General features: G+C 39.0%; 1 protein-coding gene across 3 annotated transcripts; it reads right to left on the reverse strand.

The window, feature by feature from the left end:
- Positions 1-622: 622 nt before the first annotated feature.
- LOC146568989 (uncharacterized) lies at positions 623-7,712 on the reverse strand. Of its 3 annotated transcripts, none has more exons than XM_085285468.1 (2): positions 5,038-7,017; positions 623-1,822 (listed from the first exon to the last, which is right to left on the reverse strand). In XM_085285468.1, the coding sequence occupies exons 1-2, from the start codon at positions 6,334-6,336 to the stop codon at positions 1,307-1,309; spliced, it is 1,815 nt and encodes a 604-aa protein (XP_085141594.1). In that variant the 5' UTR covers positions 6,337-7,017; the 3' UTR covers positions 623-1,306. The 3 variants fall into 3 exon arrangements, with proteins under 3 accessions (XP_085141594.1, XP_085141593.1, XP_085141592.1); XM_085285467.1 differs by lacking the exon at positions 623-1,822 and adding an exon at positions 7,450-7,712 and having other exon boundaries at positions 1,969-6,198; XM_085285466.1 differs by lacking the exon at positions 623-1,822 and adding an exon at positions 7,450-7,712 and having other exon boundaries at positions 1,969-6,221.
- Between the last annotated feature and the right edge of the window lie 3,411 nt (positions 7,713-11,123).

Consider the following 11,123-nt stretch of genomic DNA (forward strand, 5'->3'; position numbering starts at 1 on the left):
TCTTGTTTGATGGCAGATACTCCCTTCACCCTGGCTAAAAAGGCTAAAATGACCAAAGAAAAAGTGGAAAACAGTTAAACATGAGAGGTTTAGGACAAAGTTTGTGTTTTTTCCATTGTTTAAGCACTGCTTCCAGCCAAGAGTGATACCATATATGCCCCATAGCTGCAGAAAAGGCTAACATTGTTATATTTTTACAAAAAACAGCTGAACATGAGAGGTTTTTGGACCAATTTTGTGTTCTCCATTCTTTAAGCACCGGTTTGAGCACCGTTTGAGCACCGGCACCGTTTCAAAAGTACCGATTTGGCACCGGTATCGGATAAAACCTAAACGATACCCATCCCTACTGATAAGCATAAAATATTCCAGCAAAGGCTGGAGAACGATTCCTGAAAACTACTTAAAAATAACAGGAAGCTTCCTCAGAGAGTTCAGAGTGTGCTGAAGAACAAAGACACCCATCATCACACCAAATATCAACTTTCAAGCTTTTTAGAATTGTACAAACTCTGTTCTTGCTTATAAACTGCATTTTCATGTCTCTTGACACATGTCAATGAATCACTGCACGCTGTTGTTACAGACAAACAGTGCAACACCACAACCAGCTTTTCTGGTCATTTATTCAGCCATAAAACAGCAGTTTGTGCAAAAATAAGGACATAATTATTCTCAGACAGTAGTTTTAAAAGAAGCAATTTCTTTCTTGTTGCTGTTAGCATAGTTATCCACAATCCTCTTACATCAGCCTGCAAAAAAGCATTTTACCACTCTCTTATACAAAACTGCTTTGAATCCACAATTTCTGCATTTTTAAAGCATCACCTGTGGGGTTTAATAGTTTGATCAGGACCATCATTAAACTCCTGTTTAACTAACTTGGATGAAATCACATCCTCTGAACACGTACAGTGATGATGACCCTGAATCATAAAATTTCCACCGCTGTGCTTCACAGGTGGTATGAGGTGGTTCTCCTGAAAAGCTGTCTTTGGTGTGTGTCAACATGTTTATTACTCCAGTTGCCAAATAACTCCAACTTAGTTTTTTTTAAAGCACAGTATTTCAAAAAAGCTGTTCCTAAATGCTGATCCCGGCGAGAAAAGTCTGACCCTTGATGATGAAGTTTCACCTTTTACACTCTAAGGTGGTTCTATTCATTGACACCTAATCCGGCTCTCATTGTATTTCTGAATTTGTAACAAATATAGACGAAATGAAGCAACAGATTAAAAAAAATATAATAAAAAGGTATAAAAATACTATGTTATTGTTAAAAAACAAATAAACAAACAAAATTCTATCACGTATGGACCCTCATATGTCTTTTCAGACTTCCCTGTCTGGTGAATCTTTCGCTACAAACTCCACAGCTAAATGGTTTCTCTCCGGTGTGGACGCTCGTGTGCCTCTTGAGATGCGCATTGCGACGAAACATTTTACTGCAGTCGTTACAGCCAAATGGTTTCTCTCCTGTGTGAACTCTAACGTGTTGTTTGCGATGAGTCTTTTGGCTAAACTTTTGACCACAAAAAGAACACTCGAATGGTTTCTCTCCCGTGTGGACACTCGTGTGTCTCTTAAGAGTATTCTGATGTCTAAATGTTTTGCCACAAATGTCACAACCAAACGGTTTCTCTCCCGTGTGAACTATCGTGTGTCTCTTCAGAACCACCTGTTGTGTAAATATTTTGCCACAAACGTTACAAACAAAAGGTCTCTCTCCTGTGTGGACTCTCATGTGCCTTATGAGATGCATATTGCAACTAAATGCTTTACCACAGCTGTCACAACCAAATGGTTTCTCCACAGTGTGTAACTTAGCATCTGACAGCTGTATACCTCCATCCTCTTCTGGATTCCTCCCTTTGGCTGAGTTGCTGTTTGGAGCTTCAGCCTCTGAGATGTGTTCAGTTTGGCTTGGCTGAAGCTCCAAGGACATAAATTTCTATTCATCATCTTCACTCTTTACAAGGAAGTTGGTGATATTGGTCTCCTCCAAATCTCCCTCCTGACTTCTGCAGAGTTTCCGCTGTTCCTCCTTTATGTAGAGATGCTCTGCTTCCTGCTGGTCCAGACTCGGGCTCCATGGAACCTCTTCTTTAATCACCAGCAGCTGCTGAACATCTGCAGGCACCGATGAAACACACATGCACATTATGGACTGTAACTTTGGTTAAAAGAGCCAATATATTATGTTATCTCTAAAGATTTTTTGAAGAGCATCTGAAGTCTTCGTCTTCCTCTGACAACGACTCTTAAGAGCTTCTTTATTCCAGATTTTTTTTTCATGCTCCTAAAACACGTTTAGTGACACGTTTGTTAAATTACACACGCTGTATTTTTTCTTGCCTTTAAAAAAAATCTCTATTTTGTCCTAATGACAAATTCACTTCATATAACTTCTTTTATTACTGGAAAGTGATTTTCTTTTCACACTTTACTAATAATTAAAACACAAATGACAAAACACGTGCGTCTAATACATCTAATATTATCATTCTATTTACTTTCTAAAAAAAAAACTAGATTCAGGTTTCTGATTGGTCAAAAGCAGCAACTCTACCTCTTTTACCTACTCAGCGAGATTAAGAAACCCTGTGCTTACTTATCAAGCTGATAACCGCTTTTGTATGACCTCTTAGTCTGTCTGCAGGCCAGATAAGGAAACGATATCCTGGGTAAACTCAGGGTGTTTTGTAGTATAGGCCCCAGAAGTGTATCTTAATCAGCAAATATAAATACAATGACAAGGAAAACAACATATCAGCAAACTGCCTTGCACTCGAGTAATTTCACGTTTTGATGTTTAAATTATAATATTATATTTCAAGGTCAAGACCTGGATGGATTCTCTCAATTCTTTAGTTTATTACTTCCTTATTACCTCCTATAGCAGAGCATACATTGCAGCATCCTTTATCAAAGAAAAAAGAGGAAGTGCCGTCCCAGCCTGTAGGATTAAAGCTGTTGTGACTTGTTGGCTTATCATCTGTCAAACAGATCTCTCACAAATGGTATCAAATCATTTTGAGTCAAAAAGAAGCTGCAATCAGTTTTTGGCAATGTGACCTTTACATTTAAAAAAAAAATTTTTTTCCAGTTAATATTTTTAAGAAATTCTCTTTCAAGGGCAAAATAGTTCTACAGTGAGATTTTAAGTAGCTAAAAAAGAGTGAATTATGATGTATGCAGAACAGGTCATTTTAAAATTATTAGTATTTTTATAACCCCTGCATAAATCCTCTTGACTATGTTTTTGGCACCGATGAGCAACTAATCTCAACGTGACCCACATTTTATTGTAGACAGTGTAGATTTTTTACCTTTATATTTCCAACTTTGATACTTAGGTACTGTTTACACAGACCGTGTTTACACACAGTGGGGATAAAACACCCTTGTTTTCTTCCTTAAATAAGCTGCAGGCTCCTTAAAGATGAACCAGGCAAGCGCAGAATCGATCACCACGAATCACCAAAACAGAGGTCTTCTGTGTTTTAAGCAGGCACCTGCACAGACACCTTCACCCCATCTATGATTTTTACTGGTGGTGTGCAAACAAGGAACCGATGCATTACCACCACTAACTGGTCTGGAGTGTGGATCGGACCTTCAGACACGTTTATACTCTGTTGTTCTCCTTTGAAGGACGCAAAGTACAAGTACATTTGAAGAAATTGACAAATAAAAAGTATTCTATTCTATTCTATTCTATTCTATTCAAAGGGGCACATATATACTCACAGGCCAATTTATTAGGCACACTTGTTCAACTGCTCTGAAACACAAATATCTAATAATCAGCCAGATCAATAATCTAATAATCAACATTGCACCGGCTCGTTCCATTTAGGCATGCTGACATGGGCAAAACGACCTGCTGAAGTTCAGGTTGATGCATCAGGCTGGAGGAGGGGATTTAAGTGACTTTGAATGTGGTTGTTTGTAAATGTTTGTAGGTGTTAGAGATCAGAGGAGAAGCACCAGACTGCTTTGAGCTGATAGGAAGTCAGCAGATACATAAATAAAAAAAACTTGTTACAACCACCGTTTTCTGAAGAAGATCTCTGAATGCACAACACATTAAACCTTGACCACATTGGGAGCCACTCCTGTGAGCTAACAACAGGAAACTGAAGACTGGGAAACACTGATGAGTCTCAACTCTGCTGCAAGATTCAGACGATAGGGTCGGAAATTAGTGTAAACATGAATACATGGATAAATCCTGCCTTCAGCAGAATAAAAGCTGCACTTGGTTTGTAGAACTGGTGTCTATAATTACAGCGGTCTTCAGAGCAGGGAAGAAATATTTGGATTTGTGGAAATTTTTACGGTGGCCCTGAGAGGCCAAACGGACTGCAACGTCAGAAAACACTTGCAAAAGGAAAAACGCTGCAAAAAGAAAAACGCTGCAAAAGCACACAAAACACAACGGAAATAGGAAAAAACACAATGGAAATGTTTCTGGGGAGACAATAACCCGACGGACCAGTTGCACGAACCAAAACATGCTAACAAGTGCGCTGGGACTGGGAGTCACTTTAAAGAAGTGGAGGAGAGGTAAATGTGTAGTAATCATATGATTCTAATACAGATATCTGGAATATACATACATGTTTTGGTGCTACTGGTCCGTCGGGTTATTGTCTCCCCAGAAACATTTCCCCAGAAACAACACTTCAAAATATCTACTAAAAATAATCATTTCTGCATGTCCTTTTTTTTTTTTTTAAGGTTTTGTGCAGTATTACTTTATAATGCATTAGTAATGAGAAGTGTGTAATAAAAACTTTAGATTACTGTTCAGTAAAATTAGTACTTCATATTTAGCACAGCCAGCAGACAGATTGTCATGTAGTGTTTATACATCCGATCAAAAATCAGTGAGACAGACTGAAAGGCGCCCGGTCCATCAAAGGCCAGAAAACAGCTACAGAAGTCAAGTGTCTATAACCCAAAAGGTTCGAGATGTTCAGGCACAAAATGACAGGCATGTGATTCAGTTGTTGAAGCTGCAGTTGTGTGTACACTCATGTGTCTCTTCAAACTTCCCTGTCTGGTATATCTTTCGCCGCAGACGCCACAGGAGAACGGCTTCTCTCCCGTGTGGACGCTCATGTGTCTCTTGAGAGTATTCTGCTGTCTAAATCTCTTTCCACACAGACCACAACCGAAAGGCTTCTCTCCTGTGTGAACTCGTGTGTGACTCTTCAGAACCCCTTGCTGTGCAAATCTCTCGCCGCAAACACCACAGCTAAATGGTTTCTCTCCCGTGTGGACTCTCGTGTGTGTCTTAAGGTGCGTATTGGAACTGAAAGTCTTGCCACAGTCAACACAAACAAACGGTTTTTCTCCTGTGTGGACTCGCATGTGTCTTTTAAGAGTAAAATTAACTCTAAATCTTTTCCCACAAGCATCACAGCCAAATGGAGTCTCTCCTGTGTGGACTCGTAAGTGTTCCTTAAAATTTGACTTCTGGCTGAACCTTTTACCACAAAAACCACAATCAAAGGGTTTTTCGCCTGTGTGAACTCTCATGTGCGTCTTAAAATGTGTCTTCCTGCTAAATTTCTCGCCACAATAAGCACAACAAAAAGGTTTCTCTCCAGTGTGGATTCTCATGTGTCTGTGGAGAGACTGCCTGTGGAGAAAACATTTTCCACACTCAGAGCAGCTAAAGGGTTTTTTGGTAGTGTCACATCTCACGTGACAATTTACACCTGACTCAGGTGACCTGCTTGCCTCCCAGTCCTTGTCACTGTCTTCAGTTCCAGGTCTAAAATCTGACAAAGGTCCCTGCCATTCATCACCATCGTTACTGAGTTCAGTCTCAGAGGAGTCCGAATCATTTTCCACTTCATTAGGTTGTAAAGTACTTTTTGTATCAAGGTTTCTGGCTGATTCTGGTCCTCCACAGTCATCTCCATCAGTCTCAGTTTTTATTTGTTTACTTGTTTGATGACAGTAAAGCTCTGAAGAATTTGGTTTCTCTTCACCATCTTCACTCTTCACAGGAGCAGCAGTGAACGGGAGCCTGCTGGTATCAGCATCCTCCAGCCCTTTAAAGTGTTCTGCTGTTTGAGTGGTGCACAGTTCCTCACGCTCCTCCTTTATGCGCAGGGGCTCTTGGGACCACTGGTCATCAGAGGGGCTCCATTCTGGGGGAACCTCTTCTTTAATCACCAACAGCTGTTGGACATCAGCATGAAACTCTGAAACACACAGAGACATCACCTGGAAAGCACTTATTTTACAAATATCACAACACAATAACCTTATAAAACACAGATAAAAAAATAACAGATAAAAACAAGAATAATCTGTCATTAAAATGTGAATAAAAAGGGTTAGAATAATGACTATTGTATGAGACAGGTTATTAAAAAACACCGCAAACAGTAACAAAAACAAAACAAGCCCTTGAAACAATTACAATAAATAGAGGTCAACAAAAAAACCTCTATCTGCTAACTTATCACCAGCTAAATGTCAGTAAAAAAAATCTAAATTCATCTTAAGAGCTTGTTGTTTCTTTTGTTTAAAATAAAGATCCCTTTTTCATCTTCCACCTTTTTGCTGCTCTTACTGCTTTTAATAGGAGGCACTGTTGCAACAAATGACTTGTTGGGGTGAATAATACCAAGTCATTTTGAGCCAGAAGGGACAAACTGGAATCAGTTGTTACCAAGGTGACTTTCTATTTTACTTTTTATTATGATTTCTTATTATGTTTTTTGTGTTTTCAGGAGCAACCTGACCAAAAGGAAAGCAGAAATTTCACCAAATACAACCAAACAGTTTAAAGATAATTTAAGTGGCCAAAAAGCACTAAATTGATTACAATGTAGGTACAGTGATAGGTGTTTATTAAGAACAGGAAAGGGCAGTTTAAGCAAATAAAGTGCATAGGTGTGAGTGCAAATGGTTGTCTGTCCCTGTGTGTTGGCCCTGCGACAGACTGGCGACCTGTCCAGGGTGTACCCCGCCTCTCGCCCTATGACAGCTGGGATAGGCTCCAGCCCCCCCCCCCCCGGAACCCTGAAAAGGATAAGCGGAAGCCAATGGATGGATGGCTATATAAGTGAGATGGCTTTATCCTACATAAAGCCAGCTCACTAAAATCTATATTTATTAAGATGAGTAAAAATATTGGACATTAAAACACCTTGAATCAAATTTCGCCCATTTACTTACGCTGAACTACAATATTAACGCTGTTGTTGTGTGCCCCGTCTAAAACGCCCGGGTACTACACAGGACCACCGATGGGTTCCGCCGTTTTTAAGCCGTTTTAACATCGATTTGTGGCAGATTTACATCATTTAAAAAGGCCGGTTTGTAGGTGAAAAGTTTATTTCGCCCACCAGTACAACGAGCTAGCAGCTAGGAAGCCGTTTCCTTCCGGAGAAACATCTCACGTTAAATCTGTGATTTTCTCACCGGTAGTTTGGTTGAGATCAGCATCCTGCAGCTGATGCGGTTTGATCTGCGGCTTTCGTTCATAAGGCTGACTCTCGATGCCGTTGCGTTGACGATAATCCGCTTCATTCATTGTTCTCGTCTTTAAAATCAACTGTAAGCTCGTTTGAATTGAACCAGGCGACTCGGTCAGAAGATCGATGGCCGTGTATTCACACTTCTATACGACCTCATCAATAGTTGGACAGGGCTCCCATTTTTCAGTGTTGTTGTGAAATGGATTTATTGGGGTGTTTTGGGCAGGCATTTGCGGAGGCACCTTTTTTTTAATAGGAAAAAAACGTAACAGACACTTTTAAAATGTATTTTTAAACATTTAATTATTTTTCATGCAGAAATTATAGACAAGAACATATGAATGATAACAAAATATAAGAAACAGTGTATATAATAATAATAATCATACTCATAATAACAACAACAATAATAATAATTATTAATATTATTATTATAAGGCTTATAATGCAGAAAACAGGACAGAAAGGGGCCAATTAGTTTTAAAAATGAAACTTTAAGTCTTTATAAATAGGTGCTCTGTTGATATTTCTTTAATTTCTTAAAAATTGAACTAATCGTGATGACGGCGTTAATGTTGAAGGAAAAACTCCCTTTTGACATTTAAATGGAGCAAGAAAACTTCTAAAAGCTCCCTTTAAATGCTTTTAGAAGCATTTAATTTAATTTAATTTAATTTTTTACCACATTGGTTCTATTTTCTTAGACTATTGTATTCCTATTATTATTCAAGTTCACAATTTCCTTACTCAGGGGTTGCAGTTCTCATCTTATATAGAACTCTCTTAACCCTTTAAGACCTACCATAGAACCAAGTCCGCCAGAGCTTATATTATATTTTTACATGCTGTAGAGCCATTTTTGGGAGCATTTCAAGTTGATATACATCAATACAACCATTATAGCCCAAATTTTAATGATATGTATGCATTAAGTGCATAGTAATTACATAAATTGCAAAAAAGTGCAATAAACTACAAAAACATTTAAAATTGTTTTTGTTTTTTTGTTTTTTACATATATTTCTAGTTAGAGAAATTTAAGAGGCGTATCCCTCAAAACTGTAAATACAAAAAAGTTGCACAAAATAGTTTCCCACCACAGGAAATTTATTTTAAGTGTCTTCATAGTTTTATTTTTTATATACTGCAGGAAAAACGAAAATAAATATTATAATGCAGATTTCCAAAAAAAAAAACCCACCATATGCATCAAAGTAAACTATTTCCAGCAGTGCAATATGAGTCCTAAGCGTCCCAGAAACGACACAGAAAGTCATAAAGTCAAACATAACTTTTAAAAACACAAGTATAGGCTCATAAGGTCCTGATGGTAAAAAAATACTACATTTCCGCAAAATACGTCACTTCCGGTTTCGGGCAGGTCATGGCGGACATGCGATAGTTTGCGCTGATGGACGTAGGAAGTGTTACAAACAGCTGATCGGATGGGTAAAGCGTGTTTCTGGGATATTATGTTTTTGTTGCTGCAAGTGGTTTTTATGATATTTTTGCAAAGCTTTATGTGGAAGGAAACTGTGATCGAGGACAAGCTGATGGCATAAGATGTAAGTACAACCCCTCCGGTTTCATATGCAAAAGAAAAATATTGCGCTAGCTTACGTGGTTGCAGTGCTACCGGGATTTAAAAATAGTTAAGCAAAACGGAGCGTGCCCGCTCTGACTGGCTTTAAAGGGTTAAGTGACCAGGTTCCCATTTCAACTTTTCTTCATATACTTGGTGTAAGCTTTTTCTTATTTGTCACTTTTAATTTTCGTTACTATCCTTATTTCTCTGTCTGTTATTTCTTTAAATGTAAGAGGTTTAAGAAACAGTGTTAAACATAAGGCTATTTTTTTGTTTTGCAAACAGTTCAACTCAGATTTTGGAAGATTTAATGGTATAATTTTGAATTCTGACATAGATAAAGATGGTCATTACATTTTTCTAATAGTTGAGGCTGCACACTCTATCTATATTTTAGACAATGTGTATGGTTTTAACTGTCAGAGGGAGAATAAATGGTAAATGGCCTGTATTTATATAGCGCTTTTCTAGTCCCTAAGGACCTCAAGGCGCTTTACACATCCAGTCATTCACCCATTCACACACTGGTGATGGCAGCTACAGTGTAGCCACAGCCACCCTGGGGAGCACTGACAGAGGCGAGGCTGCCGGACACTGGCGCCACCGGGCCCTCTGACCACCTGTGACCAGGACACAACGACCGAGACTGTCCAAGCCGGGGCTCGAACCGGCAACCTTCCGATTACAAGGCGAACTCCCAACTCTTGAGCCACGATCGCCCCAAAATAAACTATATTTTGATACGTTGGAGGAGCGCCTACTATGCTGGTTATCAATTATTTACAAGATTTATTAATGAGAGGAGACAACTTAAACAAGAGCAAGGTGATAAACAGAAACTCTGCACAGGTGCCGTGGGAAACCAGGGGACGGAGAAATGGTCGGGCACACAGAACACAGGGAGAGCACGGGCTGGAAGTTCTGCAACAGAGGAGAGAGGTGTCACAACGAGTGAGAGAGACAAGGCCAACTTTTACAGACAGGTGAGAGAGCGCAGACTGTCAATAGCATCACAGCGGATTCTTTTGTCACACATTAGGTGATCAGTCAAACAGCTCTGTTAAACGTATGGAATTCACATTGAGTATAGATGGATATTAAGAAATATAAAACTTCCAGTCCTGAATGGACATCAATGATTAAATTTAACAGTAACTATAGCAACAAATCACATCTGTTGTCCAGAGGCGCTTTACATTGGAAGGCAGAGACCCTATACTAGGACTGGGCGATATGACCCAAAATTCATATCTCGATATTCTTTAGCTGGTTGACGATATATAGACATCTTGATATTTTTTAAAGCCATAAAGTAAGAACAAAAAGAGAGCTCTTAGTCAAAGCTGTGTCCCAAATCTCACATAAGCACTTTTATTAACATACAGCGCAGATGTACAAGAAAAAATTACTCAGAAATAAATTATCAGCATTTATTAAATAATCATGCTCCATAAATAAAATAAAACAATGTTGTTTTTGTGCATAACAAAAAGCTCACAATTGTGCAGTCAAAATGTAAACTAACAGACGCTGAGCACAATAACAAAGACAGATTTCGCAGCTGCTCTGTTCCCAAGTTCTACTGCGTGACTGACAGCCTGGAGTTTGAAATCCTCTTTGTAACCGTGTCTCTTAACAGGTGTCATTTGTGGTCCTTATACACACACAGTACGGTAATATTACGTTGAAGCAGAGTACGTATCACTCCGCGAGGCTTCTCGGTAGCCGTAATGATCCAACAATCCATCAAGCAGTGCAGTTTCGTAGTTTACCAAAGTCGTACCAAAATATTTTTTGAAAGGTTTCTGAGCGCTGTGTACCACATAAAATCGGTTCGCGGCCAGTAAGCACAACCAGAATTTATACATAAGGCGCGCTGTCGATTTTTGAGAAATAAAGGATTTTAGTATGTATCCTGAAACAAGATAACATTCATTAGTAGAGATTGGGAAAACTTCTGTTTACCTTTGTTAGCCACTTGGCTATGATAGTAAACAGTGGGACAGAGGGACTGGTCGCCCAGGGCACCAAAC

Source organism: Mchenga conophoros, linkage group LG8 (assembly GCF_057382185.1).
Source record: "Mchenga conophoros isolate Kocher_MC1m ecotype Shallow Benthic linkage group LG8, M_conophoros_male_GT1.1, whole genome shotgun sequence".
Classification (NCBI taxonomy): domain Eukaryota; kingdom Metazoa; phylum Chordata; class Actinopteri; order Cichliformes; family Cichlidae; genus Mchenga; species Mchenga conophoros.

Bases quoted from the DNA above. Each gene is read 5' to 3' on its own strand.
- LOC146568989 (XM_085285468.1), bottom strand. From the start codon at position 6,336: ATGACAGATTATTCTTGTTTTTATCTGTTATTTTTTTATCTGTGTTTT. The intron at 1,823-5,037 runs GTACACACAACT...TCAGATGCTAAG, and splicing joins GTTTGAAGAGACACATGAGT to TTACACACTGTGGAGAAACC.